This window comes from Eptesicus fuscus, chromosome 2 (genome assembly GCF_027574615.1).
Source record: "Eptesicus fuscus isolate TK198812 chromosome 2, DD_ASM_mEF_20220401, whole genome shotgun sequence".
NCBI classification, from domain to species: domain Eukaryota; kingdom Metazoa; phylum Chordata; class Mammalia; order Chiroptera; family Vespertilionidae; genus Eptesicus; species Eptesicus fuscus.
Window position 1 is genome coordinate 68,029,432 of NC_072474.1, and position 22,560 is coordinate 68,051,991.

The window sequence follows — 22,560 nt, forward strand, 5'->3', positions numbered from 1 at the left end:
CCTACGAAGTACAAAGCAGGAGGTCATGATTCGATTCCCAGTCAGGGAACACGTCCAGGTTTCCTGTTCTATCCCCAGTAGGGGGTGTGCAGGAGGTGGCATATTAATGATTCTCTCTCATCATTGATGTTTCTCTCTCTCTCCCTCTCCCTTCCTCTCTGAAATTAATACTAGTAAATAAAAATAAAAAAAGAGCGCTAGGTAGTCTGGCTCAGTGGATGGAGCATCAGCCCACAGACTGAAGGGTCATAGGTTCAATTCCGGTCAAGGGCATGTACCTGGGTTGCAGGATTGATCCCCGGCCCTGGTCAGGGCCTGTGCTGAAGGCAACCAATTGATGGGTCTCTCTCACATCTATGTTTCTCTCTCTGTCTCTCCCCCTCCTTCCCATTCTCTCTAAAAATCAATGGAAAAATGTCCTCAGGTGAGGATTAACAAAATAAATACATACATACATACATACATCCTATATCATAAAAGGCTAATATGCAAATAGATCGAACAGTGGAACAACCAAACAACCGGGCGCTATGACGTGTGCTGACCACCAGGGGCATGTGCAGAACACGGCAGGCGTCGGCCGCAGCGGGATGGTGGAGCAGGTGAGCCGGGGTGCCAGACCAAGGCGGGGCACTGGTCGCTGTTATCGGAGCGAGCCTCTGGTGGCTACTGAAAATTCTTTGCTCCTGTGCACCGCAGTCCCATCCAGCTCTCAAACCTTCTGCTGGCACTGGCCCCACTTGCACCTGGCACCAGAGCCACCACTTGCACCCACTACCAGTGCCCAGCCCCAGTCCCAATCACTCGGTGCCATCAGCGGGTGCGAGCTGCGGCTGCCAGCCCTGATCGCCCCTGAGGGCTTCTCCACCTTCCTCTGCTCCTGAGGGGCAATCAGGGCAGCAGCCATCACTTGCACCCACTGCTGGTGCCAGCTCCAATCACTCCGCACAGTCAGCGGATGCGGAGCAGGGCTGGCGCTGTCGGCATGTGGGAGCGGAGGCGGGAGCAGAGCTGCTGGCAAACGGGGACTGGGGGCCACAGCAGGAGGGGCCGGGCAGGAGCATGGAGGATGGGCTGAAACCCGCCCCTGTGCCTACCACAGCCTTGCAGCCCACAGTTCCTTCCAATGTGCACTTATTCGTGCAATGGGCCCCTAGTACATAAATAAATAACAAGACACCAAATGTAGAAATTATACAGTTTTATGATTTTTCTGTTGCTTCTTCATCCGCTATGAGTAATTTCACAATACAACACTTTCAGGCAGCTTCTCTGCTACTTTCTTTGGTTTCCACTTCTTTAGGCAAAAATGGCTCCATCTTTAGTAACAAACCTTCGCTTGTCGAACTACGAAGGAAAGCTCGTACCACAAAGGGTCCTGGAAACAAAGAGAAGAATCAACTTTCATTTTATTCGAGATACCTAATAAGCAAATATAAACATAAAACAATAAACCTTATAGAACTCATGAGATAGCTTGTAAGTACTGACATTACTGAACTAATATTTTGAAGTATAAGAAAGGAAAAATCATTTTATTTCTAGAGTAGAAGACAAACTAGCTACACTCTAGAATATCAGAGACTTATCCTTTAAACTACACATAATCACGAAAAATGCATTTCTCTCTTCCAGAATATGGTCACTTACAATTTATTTTATTGCAAAGTCAACAATGAAAGAGCAGGTGGGTAATATTTACATTTGATGAAAATAGTCTAAATATTTATTTAAAGTAGTCAACACAGATTTAATAAAATTCCTTAAAAATTAAAAGGCTTTTCCTATGACTAATGTTAAAGGACTTTGTTCAAAGTGGCAAAAACCAGATAACTACATTGTTTTTAGAGATTTACTATCATTCTACTCCGCTATCGTCTCAGAGGAGCCTATACTCAAATCAAAGTTATCCATGGAATACAAGAATCCATATATATACCATTACTAAGCACTATGGTCAAATCTAGGACAACAGATTTAGCAAATAAGGTAGTTATCACCAGTGTGTTTTAACTCTCAAAGAAAGTGAAAAATAGTGAAATATTGTGATATAGTTCGACACTTGGTTATGAAACTCAAAGTGACAGATTCCTCTAATGATAGAATTATAAGTGGGTAGTCCATTGAAGATAAAGACACTTGCTTGGCTTCAAACAGCTGCGAGTGAAACTTGCCTCAGGAAGGAATGAGTAGCATGTGTGCAATGATAGGGGCACTGGACGTGCGCCTAGTCTACTACACAGCCTCGATCACGTTTCACTGTTCTCATGACATAATTAAAACCTTGTCTCTTCTCTGAAATAAATAAGATTTAGAAAGCTAGTGCCAGTGGCAAAGTGAATGGCGAGGCTTCATACCATTTCTATGTTTTATTTTAGTTTCTATTTAATGCCATTGTAAGTTTAAGGCGATCAGTTACTGTTTTCCTTCAAATTTTATTTATTACATGTAATGGAAGAAATCATGTGGGAATTTACGAAGGTTTCAGGATGTAAAGTATTCCCACTAATGTTAAAGAGGTCTTCTCTCTAAACAACTACACTTGTTAATAAGGCAATTAAGAATCCTTTGAAGAGGAGAGAAACCAAGATGGCGGTATAGGTAAACACCTAACCTGCAGCCTCGCACAACAATTTCAAAAATACAACTAAAAGTCAAAACGGACATCATCCAGAACCACAGGAAAGCTGGCTGATTGAAATGCCCACAACTAGAAGGAAAGAGAAAACCACAACGAAAATCAGAGGAGCCGTAAAAGCCTGAGGTACGAAGACACGGGCGGAGACATGGGCGCGTGTGCGTGCGGGGAGGACGGATCTGGAGAGGACGGGGCAGCTGAGTGCCTGGCCGGCGTTCTCTAGCGGGAAGGAGATAAAAGGTCCAGATTGCGCTGAACCCCAGCTCCGACTGCACTGAACCCCAGTTCCAGGCGAGACCCTCGGGACCCAGGCTCATACTGGGGGAATCTGGGCTGTAAGGTGGAAACTCAGGGGAGCGGCGAAAGGCAGAGCTCCAGAGGCGCGCACGGGAATGTGCGCAGAGGACGGACTGTTGACTGTGCCGCTGAATTGCCCTAGCGGGAAGGAGACAAAAGCTCCGGACTGCGCTGAGCCCCAGTTCAGACTGCACTGAACCCCAGTTCCGGGCGAGAATCTGGGAATCCAGATTCATTGGGGGAGTGACTAGACTGTTTGGCAGCGGGCAAAACTCCAGGGCGCCTTTCTCTCAGAGGTGCCTGCAGGGAGTACAGAGGGACACTGAGGGACACTGAGACCCAGGAACCTCATAGGGCGGGGTTGACGGGAAGCCAAGGCTGTAGGCTCCACCCTGAAACTCCGCCCCATCCAAGCTGAGCACAGAGGCTTTTATAATTTTGCAAGTCTAGTTGAATAAGGCTGTCTCCCAGTGTAGACACAGCTGATCCTCACAGCCAATTGGACTGGAGGTCAAATCCTCCCAGTGTACCAACAGCAATCAAGGCTTAACAACACCAAGACTTTGCACTCAGCCCACAAAGGGGGGTACCAAGAGCGACCACCTAGGGATATTGGGGAAGCTGAGCTACCAGCCCCTATAGGTCACTGACCACACAAAGCCACTCCATCAACACAGGGAGGCAGCCAAAATGTGGAAACACCGAAGCAGGTCACGAATAGAAGAGATGGAGGAAAGTAAACTAATGGACGACACAGTGTTCAGAACCACATTTATAAGGTTACTGAAGAATCTTCTAAAAACCGCTGAGAAACTTGAAGAGACCTTCAAGGACCTTAATGAGAATACCAAAAAAATGGAAAAGGACCAGTCAGAAATTATGCATACACTGTCTGAAATAAAGAATATACAGAAACTCAACTGTAGATCACCGCACCCCAAAAGTCAAACCAAAGATCTGGAACATGAGGAAGCAAAAAACACCCAACCAGAGAGGTGGAAAGTAAGAAGAATCCAAAAGTGTGAGGATAGCGTAAGGAGCCTCTGGGATGGCTTTAAGCGTACCAACATCCGAATTTTTGGGGTGCCAGAAGAAGAGAGAGAGCAAGATACTGAAAACCTATCTGAAGAAATAATGACAGAAAACTTCCCCCACCTGATGAAAGAAATAGACTTACAAGTCCAGGAAGCACACAGAACCCCAAACAAGAGGAATCCAAAGAGGACCACACCAAGACACATCATAATTAAAATGCCAAGGGCAAAAGACAAAGAGAGCATCTTAAAAGCAGCAAGAGAAAAACAGTTAGTTACCTACAAAAGAGTACCTATACGACTGTCAGCTGATTTCTCAACAGAAACTATGCAGGCCAGACGGGAGTGGCAAGAAATATTCAAAGTGATGAACAGCAAGAACCTACAACCAAGATTACTCTACCCAGCAAAGCTATCATTCAGAATTGAAGGTCAGATAAAGAGCTTCACAGACAAGAAAAAGCTAAAGGAGTTCACCACCAAACCAGGATTACATGAAATGCTGAAGGGTATTCTTTAAGAAGAGGAAGAAGAAAAAAAAGGTAAAGGTAAAAATTATGAACAACAAAAAGACATCAAATACATACCTACCAACAAGTGAATCTAAAAATCAAGTGAATAAAAAAATCTGAAGAACAGAATGGACTGGTGAATATAATAGAATCAGGGACATAGAAAGGGAGGCGACAGACAATTCTCAGGGGGAAGGGGGTCTGAGGGGTGCAGGAAGAGCTTGGACAAAAATCTTACACCTATGGATGAAGACAGTGGTGGGGGGGGGTAAGGGTATGGGGTGGGGTGGGGAATCAGGTGGAGGGGAGCTATGGGGCGGGGGGAGAGGAACACCTGTAATAATCATCTGAACAATAAAGATTTATTAAAAAAAAAAAAGAATCCTTTGAAGAATTAAATGTTATTTATTTAATCCCTGGAAATACTGTTGCTATTGTAGTTGCATATGACTTAATTGTCTTCTTAATATTTTACATTTTTAAAGTATCACAGGGCTATAGGGAAGTCTAACCCTGCTACCCACTCACCCAAATTCAGCGGTCTGTGCCTACAAACGTCATCGATAACAGCTTGCAGATTGGCAGTTATCTGGTCACTTGACATATCCAGCTTTAAAAAAAAAAGTATAGCATTAATGACGTGAAAGTGAAAAAAAATAATACAAATTTTGGTAACTGTATCAGTGTTTATTCTAGACAGTATTTTTCAAATATTCAACTAATGTAAATTATCTATCAAAAGTCCCTACTGTAAAAGAAAAGCCTCTAACTCTTCTTTTAGAATGCTACATTTACATGTCTTTATATGTCAAGACTTAACTGCCTTACAGAACATATTACAGCAAAGTGTTTTGAAGTTATTCCATTTGAGATTCCTTGATTTCCAAGTAATTTCCCCAAAACTTATCCTCGGGCACACCTCTTACTCCTAACTCTCAAGAAATAAGTAATATTTTCTTTTGAGGTTATTGACTTACTTTTGAAGGAAACAAAGACAATGTTTAGAAATTAATGCTTTCACAAGGTCAAAATAAAATGACTTGACTACATACATTCAGACAAGCACAAATCTCACACAGAGACGTTTTTCAGGATGCTATGCTAACATTCTATGCCATAATAATTATCCTGCTATTTAGCAAAAAATACAGCAAGTAAATAAATACAGGGAACAAGATCTATTCATAAACCCCTAAACCTTGGGAAAATCACACCTTCGGAAAGTCCTTATGTTTATTATTCAGATTCAATGCATGTTATTCTTAAGTATCCCAGTTAAAACCAGTTATATTACATTTCAATATTTAGAGGATTTTGCACTTTACAAAATGAATCCATTTTTTAAAAATTAATTTAAAACTTATAATAGCGTAACCAGCAAAAGCCACATAGTAAGAGTTCAAGTTCAAACAAGATTTCTATTTTCCAATGACCCTGAGAAATGTGTCACATAACCATAAAGATAATTCCTCAGGGGGAAAAATATATCCTCATCCTCATTAGACAACATTTACCCGACACTCTCTTGGGCAAGATGCAGTACCAAACCCTAAATAAGAGGATATGGACATTACTAGAGGAATTTTCACTTTTATGCCAATCTGGGAAGAAAAATATCAAGCAATGCTTAGTTCACCTTACAAAGTCCACAGACCTGATAGTCTTTACTTTGCATTGTAGCAAGTAGTACACTGGCAGACAAGGCACCTGATATTTGTTATGTTAGAAAAGAAAACAAAAACAAAATGCCAAAGGTATCAACATGTGTCCCTATCTCCTTTCATTCCCCCCTTAATTCTCCACCTTACCTCAAATCGGCTTTCCTTCTATATCAACTGAAGCAATCACCACAGATCTAATAAGTTCTCTTACCCTTTGCTAAAGATCTACCCTAAATTTAGGATAGCAATAGACACAAGGAAAAGCAAGATGTGCAGCATAATTTTTTAAATAGTTTGTTATGCTATATAGACTAAACTTATCAGATTTTTGTAACTACTATATAATTTCTGCTGACCTATATTGCCATTCCTATAGTAAACTAATAATGACATGGCTTTAGAAATGAAAAACAAATACTTCCCTTAAAATTTTCATCAGTAGGATGATTTCAATTATTTCATTAAGTTTTGAAATAGTTTATACTTTTATCCAAATTATATTACCCTATCTTTACTGCGTACTATGTCTCTAGTGAACTAAAAATATATTTGTAGCCATAATACTTCATTTTATTTTTTCGTTTAGGTACTTTGCAATCTTATTTAAAATTTATATATTTTATGGGCATAACTGTGGTTATTTAATTGGCTATTGATGACAAGATAGCTATGTACAATTATAAAATGTATGCATGCATGAGAAATTTATTTGGACTGATAACAATCTAGAGATAACTCACGAAAGCAACATCAGTTACTATGCACTTCCAATGGTGTTTTCCCATGCAATTACATTTTGTGGTCTTCCGAAGGAAGTCAAGGATGACCATTATGAGGAAACAATACCTGTTCTATTCTCAACAGCAGAGCATGAGACTTGCTACAGCAGCTTAAAACAACAACAAAACAGGACTGGGTTGACCTTGAAGGGTAACTGAACTATGTTAAGCACCATATCTGGCAATATAGGTCACCATATTGTATGTGCATAATGTATGTACTTGAATATATAATAGTTACATAACTATCTTTAGCTAAGATAATTATCCACTGCAGGACAAAATAGTTATTCCTCATCTGCAGCATAGATGTTTTTAAGAAAAGACTGCTTCACTGAATCCTACCTTCTGCTTAACATTTCTTATTATAGAAATAATTTCCTAAGCAGACTAGATGGAAGACTGACCACAGAAATCAGAAGGTTCGTGCAGCGAATATACGTGAACTCTACCTCTTTGCTTTAACTCTCAGATTTTCCTCTTTCTGTGAAATTCCTAAACTTTGTCTTCAATCACTTTCTACCATTATGAGAAAATTAAAAAACATTTTCTGTCCCTTTGAGATACAAATGTATGCAGGACAAATTGTAGTCGTGAGCATGTCTAAAGCAGTGATTCTTAAATGTTCTTCAGGTTATCAAACCTCATTCCAGAAAAATGCACACAGGCACAAACAAAAAATTTAGGGTATATCTTCATGGATTAAAAGAAGGGGGAAGAGAGAAGTAGGCGTCCTGAGAAAAGTTCGTCAGTTAAGCAAGATCTTGGGGCCACACTTTGAGAATCACCAGAATAGAATTAAATCTGTTCAAATATTCTGAATGACTAAGGACTACAGTGTGAAAAAAGGATTCAATTTAATTTTTTACATTTTACAGAGGATAGAAAAAAAAAAAGGCAAATTATGTATACATGACTGTTAGACAATCACATGACCCTCCCGAAGTGGCCAGCTCTGTCACTGTAAGTGCTCTGACAGCCTCAGATGACTGATCATCTCTAAATGGAACTGCAGGGAGGGCTGCTACTTTACGTTTTAGAACATCTGACCTCCAAAATCCCTTCCAAGTGCAATGTTCTAAGATTAAATGACTGTGGCCTGGCATATGGGCCAATACTCTTAATCCCCATGACTCCTAACAATCTAAACCAAGAAAAGGAAGATAATCTGAGTTTCCTATACAACACTAAGGAAAATAATAATTGATTTATTAACTAGCTGTTTATTAGGTCTTACTCTTATTCAAGCTCCGTTCTAAGCATTACAGAGATATTATCATTCACGTCTCTTAAGACATAAATAACTTTATGAGGTCCTTTTCCCAAGTTCCCGTCTCTCCCTGATCTCCCTAGTACTTTCTGGTTCCCTGGGGCTCTCCCTTTTGGCAGTCTGCCCAGAAAGCTGGAGCTTTATTTACGCCCCATTTTGCCACTATCTGCAACTGTTCCTGCAGTGGGGGCCAACTGGTAGGCAGACAGAAAGAGAAAAAAAAAAAAAAGCAAAGGCAGTGTGCCCCATCCTCTGGTGACCACAGATCCTCTAGTCACAAAGGAAGGCTCCCCAACTCAACATACCTGGATCCTCCTCTGCATCCACTGCTACTACTAAGAGCCATACCTCTACTTCTCAAGCCTGGCGCGCTCTGCCTGCACTGCTGTCTGCTGCCTGGTTTCAGTCTAAGTTGAGACCAGGCCATGTGACAACACAAGGGAAAAATGACAAACTCACAGCCAGTTTGGTGGTACTTCAAATTCTGGTCTACCCTAATTTTCCTGCCACTATTTACTTTTCAGCATCTTCGAACAGCTGCTCCATGCATTCTGTGCAGGTTTATAATAGTGGCATTCCTGAGAGAGATGGGGGTCATGTCATTACACCTCCTCACCCGGAACTGGAACTTCCCAAGCTTATGAATTATGTATTTATATTCTAGGGTTGGCAAACTTTTTCTGTAAAGGATCAGATATTTATATTTGATATAAATATTTTAGGCTTTGAGGGCCACATATGATTTCTGCTGCATATTCTTTTTTATCTACAACCCTTTAAAAGACCATTCTAAGTTCACATATGATTTAAAAAATGATCACTGAGCCATGATTTGCCAACTCTTGTATTAATATACACTATTTGTCTACAAATATATAAAAATGCATGCAAAGGCAAGTTGTGGTATGAGTTATGTTTTATGTCACTTTAACAAATAATTTACCAAAATCTAAAGGAACTAACTGCTTTCACCATTGCTTATGATAAAGCTGTTTAAAAACAAAATTCTGTAAAAGCTACCATACTTATCACTGGTTTTTTAAATAAAGTTTACAAAAGAAAGCTGTGTGGGCAGGATACTGACAACTACTTATTAAAAAACTAGAGGCCCAGTGCACAAAATTTGTGCACTGGGTGGGGGAGGGGAATGTCCCTCAGCCCAGCCTGCACCCTCTCCAATCTGGGATCCCTTGGGGGATGTCCGACTGCTGGTTTAGGCCCGATCCCAAACAGGGCTCTCACAATCAGGGCTGCTGGTTCCCAACCGCTCACCTGCCTGTCTGCCTGGTTGTCCCTAACCACTCTGCCTGCTAGCCTGATCACCCTCTAACCACTCCCCTGCCAGCCTGATTGATGCCTAACTGCTCCCCTGCCGGCCCGATTGCCCCCAACTGCCCTTCCCTGCTGGCCCGATCGCCCCCACTGCCCTCCCCTGCCAGCCCGGTTGCCCCCAAGTGCCCTCCTCTGAAGGCCTGGTCCCTCCCAACTTCCCTCCCTCCCCTGCAGGCCCAGTAGCCCCCAACTGCCCTCCCCTGCCAGCCTGGTCACCCCCAACTGCTCTCCCCTGCTGGTCTAGTTGCCCCTAACTGCCCTCCCCTGCTAGCCTGATCACCCACAACTGTCCTCCCCTGCCGGCCTGGTCGCCACCAACTGCCCTCCCCTGCTGGCCTGATCGCCCACAACTGTCCTCCCCTGATGGCCATCTTGTGACGGTCATCTTGTGACCACACGGGGGCGGCCATCTTGTGTGAGGGTGTGACGGTCAATTTGCATATTACCTCTTTATTATATAGGATGGACTGGCAAAGAAAGGAAAGCACGTCAGTTCACTTTCCTTTTACACATTATGCCACGTTTGTATTTGTCATCTGTGCTATTCTACTGATTGGTGATCACTACATTGTTGAGTGAATGCAATGTATTAAAGAGAAAAATTAGCTGTTCTCCCAAATACTATGGTTTTTCTTATGCTATTATTTATCTAAAGAAGGGGAGAGACACGCTTTCAATTCCCCCAAATTCTGGGAAATTATCATCTGATTTCACAACAGTATAGGTAAGAAAACTGGAAATAATAAACTATTTTTCATTCTAATATTCCTACTGGGAAGAATACTGATAAAAATCTATCCAACGAATGCAACCTAAAATACTACAAGGATTACTCATCCCAGTTAAATATACATCTTTCACAACAAAGCAGCAAGCAAAATGCTGGCACATATTGAGTTCTAGATACATCTTAGTTTCCCCTTGTTCTTAGTCCCATATTATTGGAGGTCTAAGATCTATTGCCAATATACTTCCTTTAATTTTAATGAGAACAAGTACAGAATTTGACTTCTACATTCTACAATTTACCTTCTTCTCTTTATAAGCCTCTTATTCATGGCACAGCACACTATAGTAGACCAAAAATAATGCAACCAAAAAAAGTTAATCATCAACTAGAAGGAATGGAGGGAAAGGAAGGGAAATAACAGTGAGCCCTGAGCCAATGGGCTGCCACCTTTTTTTTTTTTTTTTTTAAATATATTTTATTTATTTTTTACAGAGAGGAAGAGAGAGGGATAGAGAGTTAGAAACATCGATGAGAGAGAAACATCGATCAGCTGCCTCTTGCACACCCCCTACTGGGGATGTGCCCGCAACCAAGGTACATGCCCTCGACCGGAATCGAACCCGGGACCCTTGAGTCCATAGGCCGACGCTCTATCCACTGAGCCAAACCGGTTTCGGCTGGGCTGCCACCTTTTAGCTAATTATTGTTTCTAATTGATTTAAGCAATATTCCTTGTTTGCCAGTTTTTCAACTTATGGACCTAGATGCTTCAAAATAAGTCTTCAATTTCCATGCACTATATACTATCCACATTTTGTTTAACTGAACTCCAACACATTCACTTTTCCTGTTCTAACATGTTCGCTGAAACTAAAGACTCTGATTTCAACACAAGATTTATGATGCTTATTCCCTTACCCTGAACTTGTTTATTTTTGTTAGAATATACTTCATCTTTTATCAGCTTCCAGGTTGATAATATTCCTGCCACAAAATAATCACTATTACTCAAGCGAAGTATAGTGATACATGCCTATGAATGGACCATGTCTACAACTTTAAAAAACAAGGGAGAGAAAAGCATATCAAAGACACTGCCTTTATATTAAGTATGTAAAAGATCCAAGTATATTTGAAACCCAGACAAGAAACACTAGTTAAATCAGGTCTTGGCATAATCTGGTATAAACATATGAGTTGTCCTACCTCTGTTTTTTCTTTTTAGAAAATGAGCTTACGTTTGATTTGCCAATAGCATTATTACTTGTAAGTCCTCCAAGTCTGGATATTTACATGGTTTTAAAGGGGGTTATAATTGTTTTTCCTTTAATGCTATGATAACTGTTCATGTCAAAGCTAGGCTATTACATAATGTATTTTCAAAACATGTTCTTCAAAATTTCAGTCATATTTAGTGACGTTTTTACAAGTCTTCCCCTTTCCAAATTATTTAAGATTTCATGTTCTAATTACCTATTAATAAAAATACAGAAATAGTAAGTTTCTAAACTAAAACAGGAATATATACAGGTATCTATTTTCTCTAAGCAAACTACTTTTACTGGTTTTTCTAAACAAATTGGTGACTCTAGGTATGATGAGTGTATAGGTAGGTGTTCACTGTACTATTTTTTTCAACTTTTCCATTCATTTTAAAATTTTCAAAATAAAAAACTGAGGGAAAAGATATGTAGACATTGAAGATACTTACCAGTGCCAACTTAACTAGAGGCCAGGCTTTATGAAGCAATAAATTCCAAGAAAATATGTGATATTTCATTACTTTCTTACCTGAAATGCTATGAATATGGTTTAATTTCTCTTTAGATTTTCTTTTCTAAAGTGCTTTGAACACTGGGTGTCCCCAATGTTATAAAATAAAATGAAGATAAAACATCAAGATTCCTGATTTTATGGTTTTCAGAAAATTTTCACAGTAAAGTCTTTTTTAAAAGCCTCACTTGAATGAGCTTTTATACTTGAAAAGAATTACTTTGAAGTGAAAAATTAAAATAGAAAGTTGATTGGACTATATAACTGGTGCTCACTAAACATTCTTTTGCTGGCCAAATACTTGTTATAAAGAATGAGAATTCAACCAAGTTGCTGTGCTGACAGCTAAGCACTTATAAAAGCAACAAACTACAAAAAATAATCTGAAACTATGATTTCATAATATACTGTACTCTTTAAAAGGCCCAGGTGCATTATAATGCAAATCTATGTTTTATCCTCAAACTGTAACTTTATTAATCCCAAAAGATTTTTCAGTCAGAATTTATTTGAAAATCAAAGTAATTTCCCATGAAAACTACATTCTTCTACATAAGTGAGATTCTATTTAACTAAATTCACACGCAAAAGTTAGCTAATTGCTGCTTGAAAACATATACAGAAAAAACATGGGTCAGATATTAAAGACTCTTTCAGGAGTATATATAATAGGCCATGAGAGTCATGTAATTTATTCTGGTATTAAATATTATGATACTTAAATACACCACATAAGCACATTCCAAATTTTCCTTTAAACTACAGTTCATGTCCTCTCTTCTGAATAAATGCTTCCTATTACATGTCTTAATGTGCCATATTTTACTACAATGTTATCACATCTGTTTGTTTTGAAATATGTGAGACAGTTAACATTAGGAGAGAGAACATTTTTAGTTTTTGACAAAAATAAAGGTATTATATGTGCTTCATGTAAAACGGTAAAGTCAATACTAATAGAAAATCAGAAAGAACTTTTACTTTATAATAAAGGCCAAGTTAAGAAAGCCAATCAACAATGCAAATGGCTTAAAATTACACTTAACACGTCTTCTGAAAAAGTAGGTTGGAGGCCAAGTATCTTAAATCACACAAGGAATCCATTAGTGAGGAAAAAACAAAGCAGGTTCTGAGAGCCTCAAAGCTAACATAAAATGGACTTGTGGTATGTTGTAAAATACTAACAGGCACCCTTTGAAAAGTACTTCAAAATCTTTATTCTGGCAGGTGTATGCTATAATATCTGGAGACTGCTTAATTTTCCTGTGTAATGTCAAAATATACACCTAAGTATTTCCATAATAAATAGAGGATAGGATAATTCTGACTCTCATTTTGTGAAATTCCAGAAATTAAAATTTTCACTTTCTATATTACTTACTCCATAAGGATTGCTTGAAAAGTTTATTGTAAATCAGTCAAATTTTTAGAAAACAAAACACTGATTCACTATATATTATGTATAACAGTATCTCAGTAATTTCTAACTGATCTTCCATTGGCAGTAGCTTTTGATTATTTGTACCTTCATTCATTCAACAATTATGTATTGAGCACCTACTATTTGCCAGGCACTATTCTAGGAACTGGGGGTACAGCAATAAACAAATGAACAAAAATTCCTACCTTTTATTTTTTTATTCTTTTAGGTTTCTTGGCTCCTCCTCAATTGTGGCAAAACCTTAATTGTCTCCCAAATCTATCCCCTCATTTTTATTTTTTTAATTTACTGATTTTGAGAGAGGAAGGCGGGGGGGAAGGGGGAAGAGAGAGAGAAACATCCATTTGTTGTTCTGGTTATTCATGCATTCATGTGCCCTGATGGGAATCAAACCCATAACCAAATGAGCCACCTGGCCAGTGCCTCCCCTCTTCGTTTATTATTTTCTTAAATATATTTGTATTGATTTCAGAAAGGGAGAAATAGAAACATCAATGATGACAGAGAATCATTGATCGGCTACCTCCTGCACACCTCCTATTGGGGATGGAGCCTGTAACCCGGGCATGTGCCCTTGACCGAAATCGAACCCAGGACCCTTCGTCCACAGGCCAACACTCTATCCACTAAGCCAAACCTGCTAGGGCTCCCCTCTTCTATTAAATAAAGTTTTAACTGGGCACATGAGCATCTAGATAGATACTAGATAGCACAGACTTTCAGCTAAGCTACATGACTAACTCTGGACCATGGGACGGGAGCAGAAGTGATGAAGCCAATGACTCATATGCTTGAAAGAAAGCTGGTTGCTGTCTACCTTTTCTTGCCTCCTCCACACTGGCTACAAGTCAGACTTGGTAGCAGCAAGATTCATCTATAAAGAATAAAATACCCTAGGAAACGGCAGAGAGAGAGAGAGAGAGAGAGAGAGAGAGAGAGAGAGAGAGAGAGAGAGAGAGAGAGAGAGAGAAGGCGGGAGGGAGGGAGAACCTTGATCCCTGTTTAACTCTGTGAAGAATAGCTCCGAGCTGCTCACCAGCTCAAACTTTGTCATAATTAAGCCACTGTTATTTGGTCCCTTTAAAACACCTGAACCAATATAAATGTATAGTAGCCCATTTATTATCTTACATATTATTTTAAAATATGAATATGACCCTTAATTTACCTGCTGTATATTTTCAAACTCCTCCTAGAAATAGTCCTTGACCTACTCCATGGCATAATTACACATCAATCATTGCTTCTTTTCTGCAATTTCCTTCTATCTTATATATATTTCTATTATCATGTTTTTATATAATTTATTTCCATATGTAGCTCCTCTACCACATATATTTTTCTTAAGAAAAAAGGTCTTCAGAGAACCAAGATGGCAGCAAAGGTAAACAACTCAACTGCCGCCTCGCACAACAATTTCAAAACTACAACTAAAAGACAAAACGTCTACCATCCAGAACCACGGGAAAGCTGGCTGAGTGGAAGATTTACAACTAAGAAGAGAAAGGAGCACAAACGCTGAAAAGCTGAGGTACGGAGGCGCGCGAATCGGGCTGGTGGCGGGTGACTGGGCATACGGTTTTTCAACCTGAAGGGAGACAAGCTCCCGATCACTCTGAAATCCAGTTTCTGGGACACGCGGGGAACCCAGACACCTACGGGGAGAAGCTGGACTCTCAGCCATCGGGTCGGAAAGTGAGAGTGACTTTTTTGCAGAGGTGCGCCCAGTAATCATTCTTTACTGCACTGGAGCGCAGGACGCAGGGACTTGGAAATGCGGAATAGCAGAGAAGGCTGATGGCAGCCATCGCCATTTGCCACGCCCTAGCCTAGTGACGCCCTGAGACCCCGTCCCGCACATTCTACAAACCTGCCCAGGCTTCACACAGCAGCTTTTACATATAAATGGCCCGTTCTGTGGAAGCTTAACCAAATAAACTGCATCTCCAGTCAGACTGCTCCAAAACCGCCCAAGCAAGGAGGAGAAAACTGTAGTTCTTGCTGTAGCTCCTGCTGGGTGGCCTCACACAGTAGCTGACCTGCACCCCATTGGAGATCCAGTCACTAGTGTATCTAGTGGTTGGTGTGAGACGACACCAGATTTCAACCACTCTCATAAGGGACACAATGAAGAGGCAGACTCAGTGAGCACCAAATCCCCACTGGAACAAGTCCTGCCCCATAAACGTGTCTCCAGCACAGCAATTCTTCTGTTATAGACACAGCGGGTCCTCACAGCCAATTGGCCTGGAGGTCAATTCCTCCCAGTGACACCAACAACAATCAAGACTTAACTACAACAAGGCTGTACACACAGTCCACAAAGGGGTACACCAAGAGTGTCCACCTCAGGTAACTGGGAGGCTGACCCGTTGAATCAATAGGACACCTAGTACACAAAGCTACCCTACCAACTCAGGGAAGCAGCGAAAATGAGGAGGCAAGGAAACAGATCACAAACGAACGAAATGGAGGAGAACAAACGAATGGACATAGAGTTCAAAACCACAGTTATAAGGTTTTTCAAGAATTTCATGGAAAAGGCCAATAAATTTAATGCGACCCTCGAGGATATGAAAAAGGACCAACTAGAAATTAAACATACATTGACTGAAATAAAGAATATTATACAGAGACCCAAGAGCAGACTAGAGGAACGCAAGAATCAAGTCAAAGATGTGTAATACAAAGAGGCAAAGGACACTCCTCCAGAGAAGCAAGAAGAGAAGAGAACTTAGAAAGTTGAAGATAGTGTAAGAAGCCTCTGGGACAACTTCAAGCATACCAACATCAGAACTATGGGGGTGCCAGAAGAAGAGAGAGAGCAAGACACTGAAAACCTATTTGAAGAAATAATGACAGGAAACTTCCCCCACCTGGTGAAAGAAATAGACTTACAAGTTCAGGAAGCACACAGAACCCCAAACAAAAAGAATCCAAAGAGGACCACACCAAGACACATCATAATTAAAATGCCAAGGGCAAAAGACAAAGAGAGAATCTTACAAGCAGCAAGAGAAAAACAGTTACCTACAAGGGAGCACCCATACAATTATCAGCTGATTTCTCAACAGAAACTATGCAGGCCAGACGGGAGTGGCAAGAAATATTCAAAGTGATGAATAGCAAGAAACTACAACCAAGACTACTCTACCCAGCAAAGTTATCATTCAGAATTGAAGGGAAGATAAAGAGCTTCACAGATAAGAAAAAGCTAAAGGAGTTCATCACCACCAAACCAGTATTATATGAAATGCTGAAAGGTATTCTTTAAAAAGAGGAAAAAGAAGAAAAAAGTAAAGATAAAAATTATGAACAACAAATACATATCTACCAACAAGTGAATCTAAAAGTCAAGTGAATTAAAAATCTGAGGAAAAGAATAAACTGGTGAACATAATAGAATCAGAGGCATAGAATGGGAGTGGATTGATAATTCTCAGGGGGAAAGGGGTGTCTGTGTGGGGGGTACAGGAAGAGACTGGACAAAAATCATACACCTATGGATAAGGACAGCCGGGGGGAGGTAAAGGCAGAGGGGGGGGGGGTGGGAACCGGGTGGAGGGGAGATATGGGGGAAAAGAAGGAGAAACAATTATAATAATCTGAACAATAAAGATTTATTAAATTACAAAAAAAAAAAAAGGTCTTATTCTATTTTGCATTACATTGTGCCTGGCACAAATTCAGAACTTGAACATTAATTTGGTTGTTTTTGTTTTTCTTTTTTAGGCTATACTAGGTGTATTGGTTAATAATGCGGAATTTTTTCAATAGATGGAGTTACACATATGTTGATATATATGTGATTTGATGTTATGCCATTTTGTTGTATTGACAAGCTTCAAAACTTCATATGTCAAATTTGCTGAAGGTGTTAACATCATAAATATTTTTACACTTAAAAATGTCAAATTTCATGCCAAAAGAAAGAGCATTTGTGGGAAGTTATAATTCATTACTTTATTTTGAAGAAAAGTGCTGCTGAATACTTCAGGAAGCTTATGGTGAACATGCTCCATCTCAAGATACTTGTGAACGCTGGTTTAAATGCTTTAAAAGTGATGATTTTGATGTGAAAGACAAAGAACATCCAGGTCAACCGAAAAAGTTTGAAGGCCAACAATTACAAGCATTATTGGATGAAGATGTGTGTCAAACTCAAAAACAACTTGCAGAAAGATTAAACGTTGCTCAGCAAACAATTTCTGATCGTTTACAAGCAATGGGAAAGATTTTAAAGGAAGGAAAATGGGTGCCACATCAACTGAACCAAAGACAAATGGAAAACCAAAAAATCATCAGTAAAATGTTGCTTCAACAGCTAGAAAGTCTTTTTTGCATTAAATTGTGACTGGCAATGAAAAGTGGATTTATTTTGAGAATCCCAAATGCACAAAATCATGGGTTGATCCAGATCAACCATCAACATCAACTGCAAGGCCAAATCGCTTCGGAAAGAAGACAATGCTCTGTGTTTGGTGGGATCAGGAAGGTGTGGTGTATTATGAGCTTCTAAAACCAGGTGAAACAGTTAATACTGATCGCTACTGACAACAAATAATCAATATGAACCACGCTTTGATCATGAAACGACCAGAATGTGCCAGAAGACATGGCAAAGTAATTTTGCTTCATGATGATGCACCATCACACACTTCAAAACCAGTTAAAGACACGTTAAAAGATCCTGCCTGGGAAGTATTAACCCACCCGCTGTATTCACCAGACCTTGCTCCTTCAGATTACCACTTGTTCTGATCGATGGCAAGACACTTTCTGAGCAGCACTTCAAAACATAGAAAGAAGTGGAAAATTGGGTCTCTGAATGGTTTGCCTCAAAGCAAGAAAAGTTCTATTGGGAAGGTATCCACAAATTACCTGAAAGATGGGGAAATGTGTAGCTAGCGATGGACATTACTTTGACTGAAATACTTTTGATGTTTCTCTTGAGATTACTGTGTTTTCTTTGATTACAAAATCCACTATTATTAACCGGTACACCTAGTATTATAAGTGAGCTAATAATTTTTCCTATTCAGAGAATAAAATTTAAGCAAAGTCAACAAATAAGAATAAATTTTTAAAATATATACGATATATTAAAAATCTCTAGAGATCCTGGGTTAGAAAAAATATCAGTCCCAAACACTGTGTAGAAAGGCTTTATTTTCCATAGTTAGCAGATGCCAGGCAATCTGTTTGTGAACACTTCAATTTTACAAGCAGTCCACCTTCTATGAACATGGCTCTTGTCAATTCCATTTAGTAGGCACTAGTAAACAGTGAATCATGGCAGAGGCAAATCAGCAGGGGTGCACAGTAAACGGAGTCACAGGACCCCACACAGAAAAAAAGAGAGAGGTAGAGAATCAGGTCAGGCCTAAGAATATTTGAAAAGAAAGTATTAAGAATGGATGACAGATGAAGAAACTTAAAATTTTAAGAAGTAGAACAGAAGAAGATTTTATCCTAAGAAAACAATAGTAATGTTCACCTTAGAATTTTTAAGCTACTAATTTAACCAAGTACATATATCAATTTGAAAAATTTTAAATGCCAATAGAGTTATCTAGGCAGTAAAATTATGACTGTTATGTTGTTTTCTATATTATAAACTCAGATAAATCACTTTAAAGTTATTTAATTATTATCTGAAATGAAACTGCTACTTAGAATATATATACTGGACAGGTTCATATTATATTTCAGCTTCATTTTTTTTTTTTTTTAAAGAATCTACCTTAGTTCATTTCTATTTCATGGAAAGAGTCATAAATTAAAAAAAAAAAAAAAAAAAAAACTAGGGCCCTAGCCAGTTTGGCTCAATGGATAGAGTGGACTGAAGGGTCCAGGGTTCGATTCTGGTCAAGGGCACGTACCTCGGTTGCAGGCTCCTCCCCGGCTCAGGCTCAGGCCCTGGTCCTCTGCGTGCAGGAGGCAACCAATCCATGTTTTTCTCTCATATCCATAGTTCTGTCTTTCCCTCTCTCTTCCACTCTCTATACTCAGGTGAGGATTAAAAAAAAAAAAAAAAAAGGTTAGGGTCCAGTTGTAAAAATGTGTTTCTACTCCCCTGTAAACCTTTATTTTTAGTTTTATGCTTTAAGATCCTTCCCTTAAATCTGGCCATTTAGCAACTTATTTTATCCCAACCAATTCATTCTTCATGACGAGAAATATTGATTACATGATAGCAATATAATTGACTAAAAAATAAAATATTCCAAAACCAAACTGTTCTGTCTGCACGATGTCCAACATTATCCTCTGAATGACATTCTCGCTGACATAAGCATTTGCATGTACACGTAACCAATTTCATGAACATGTAAAGTATAGGTACAAATGGTAGGAAAGAAAAACGAAACCCATTTACCCACAAGTACTACTCACAAATGTTGGACAGTGGCTCTAACACATTAGTACAGTTCTGATAGACAAAGGCATCACAAGTGGCTTGGTTCTCATACTCAAGATGCTAATCCTAAAATCAGATAACTATATAAGATCATTCAACTGATTGTATTTATCACTTTGATACAGAAGAAAAACCAGCTTAAACTACTCAACATCAGTTTCACATTACATCAAAAGTAGATATGAATCGTGAAGCAATGTGGCAGTGCAGACTCTAGAACAGGCGTCCTCAAACTATGGCCCGCGGGCCACATGCGGGTGTTTTTCCCCTTTTGTTTTTTTACTTCAAAATAAGATATGTGCAGTGTGCATAGGAATTTGTTCACAGTTTTTTTTAAACTATAGTCCGGCCCTCCAACGGCCTGAAGGACAGTGAACTGGGCCCCTGTTTAAAAAGTTTGAGGACCCCTGCTCTAGAACCATAACAAGGAACACCAAGATGATTTAAGTAAAGTTAAGACAGTCTCTCTTGTACAGGTAAAAGAAAACACAAAATTAATACATTTTGGAGAAACCAAGATGGCGGCATAGGTAAACACCTAAACTGCTGCCTCGCACAACAATATCAAAACTACAACTAAAAGACAAAACAGACATCATCCAGAACCACAGGAAGGCTGGCTGAGTGGAAATTCTACAACTAGAAGGAAAGAGAAAGGCACACTGAGACTCAGAGGAGCTGCAGAGGCAGAGGCACTGAGACACGCGCAGAGAGGACTGGCAACTGAGTGCACGGCTGGCTTTCTCAATTGGGAGGGAGACAAAAGCTCCTGACTGTGCTGAACTACAGTTCTGGGCAAGACTCTGGGGACCCAGACTCATACGGGGAGAAACTGGACTGTCAGGAAAGAGAAAAGCACACTGAGACTCAGAGGACCTGTGGAAGGCAGAGGTACCGAGGCGTGCACGCTGAGAGGGCGAGCAACTGAGTACGCGGCTGGCTTTCTCAAGCGGGAGGGAGACAAAAGCTCCCGACAGCACTGAACTCCAGTTACAGGTGAGACTCTGGGCACCCAGACTCATTTGGGGAGAAACTGGACTGTCTGGCAGCGGGAGGAACTCGAGGGCGGCTTTCTCTCAGAGGTGCTTGCAGCGATTACCACGGGACACTGAGACCCAGGGGCCTATTAGGGCAGGGCTGACGGGAAACCAATGCTGTCTGCTCCGCCCCATCCAAGCTGAGCACAGAGGCTTTTGCAAGTCTTGTCTCATAAGGGTGTCTCCAGCACAGAAGTTCTCCCAGTAGACACAGCTGATCCTCACAGCCAATTGGCCTGGAGGTCAATTCCTCCCAGTGATACCAACAACAATCAAGGCTTAACTATAACAAGACTGTGCACACAGCACACAAAGGGGTGCACCAAGAGTGTCCACCTCAGGTAACTGGGGAGGCTGCGCCACGGGGCCCTATAGGACACCTAGCACACAAAGCCACTCTATCAACTCAGGGAAGCAGCCAAAATGCGGAGACAAAGAAACAGATCACAAATGAAAGAAATGGAGGAAAGCAAACGACTGGATATAGAGTTCAAAACTATGGTTATAAGGTTTTTCAAGAATTTTCTAGAAAAGGCCAATAAATTTAGCGAGACCCTTGAGGATATGAAAAAGGACCAACTAGAAATTAAGCATACACTGACTGAAATAAAAAATATTATACAGAGACCCAACAGCAGACTAGAGGAATGCAAGAATCAAGTCAAAGTTTGGAATACAAAGAGGCAAAGTACACTCCTCCAGAGAAGCAAGAAGAGAAGAGAACTTAGAAAGTTGAAGATAGTGTAAGAAGCCTCTGGGACAACTTCAAGCATACCAACATCAGAATTATGGGGGTGCCAGAAGAAGAGAGAGAGCAAGACACTGAAAACCTATTTGAAGAAATAATGACAGAAAACTTCCCCCACCTGGTGAAAGAAATAGACTTACAAGTCCAGGAAGCGCACAGAACCCCAAACAAAAGGAATCCAAAGAGGACCACACCAAGATACATCATAATTAAAATGCCAAGAGCAAAAGACAAAGAGAGAATATTAAAAGCAGCAAGAGAAAAACAGTTAGTTACCTACAAGGGAGCACCCATACGACTGTCAGCTGATTTCTCAACAGAAACTATGCAGGCCAGATGGGAGTGGCAAGAAATATTCAAAGTGATGAATAGCAAGAACCTACAACCAAGATTACTCCACCCAGCAAAGCTATCATTCAGAATTGAAGGGCAGATAAAGAGATTCACAGATAAGAAAAAGCTAAAGGAGTTCATCACCACCAAACCAGTATTATATGAAATGCTGAAAGATATTCTTTAAGAAGAGGAAGAAGAAAAAAAAGGTAAAGATAAAAATTATGAACAACAAATACATATCTATCAACAAGTGAATCTAAAAATCAAGTGAATAAAAAATCTGATGAACAGAGTAAACTGGTGAATAGAATAGAATCAGGGGCATAGAAAGGGAGTGGACTGACAATTCTCGGGGGGAAAGGGGTGTGGGGTGTGCGGGAAGAGACTGGACAAAAATCGTACACCTATGGATGAGGACAGTGGGAGGGTTAAGGGCAGAGGGTGGGGTGGGAACCAGGTGGAGGGGAGCTATGGGGGAAAAGAAGAACAATTGTAATAATCTGAACAATAAAGATTTATTAAATTAAAAAAAAATACATTTTGCTCTCCCA

At 40.0% G+C, this 22,560-nt stretch overlaps 1 protein-coding gene across 4 annotated transcripts in view; it reads right to left on the reverse strand.

Moving 5' to 3' along the window:
• Positions 1 to 1,186: 1,186 nt before the first annotated feature.
• Positions 1,187 to 22,560, reverse strand: part of MRPL1 (mitochondrial ribosomal protein L1) — a 65,045-nt gene continuing 43,671 nt past the window's right edge. For all 4 annotated transcript variants that reach the window (XM_028148406.2, XM_028148407.2, XM_054728068.1 and 1 more), the window contains 2 exons: positions 5,010 to 5,091; positions 1,187 to 1,378 (listed from right to left, as the gene is read on the reverse strand). In XM_028148406.2, the coding sequence (XP_028004207.2) occupies positions 1,260 to 1,378; positions 5,010 to 5,091 (201 nt within the window). In that variant the 3' untranslated portion in view covers positions 1,187 to 1,259. The remainder of the gene's footprint in view (positions 1,379 to 5,009; positions 5,092 to 22,560) is intronic.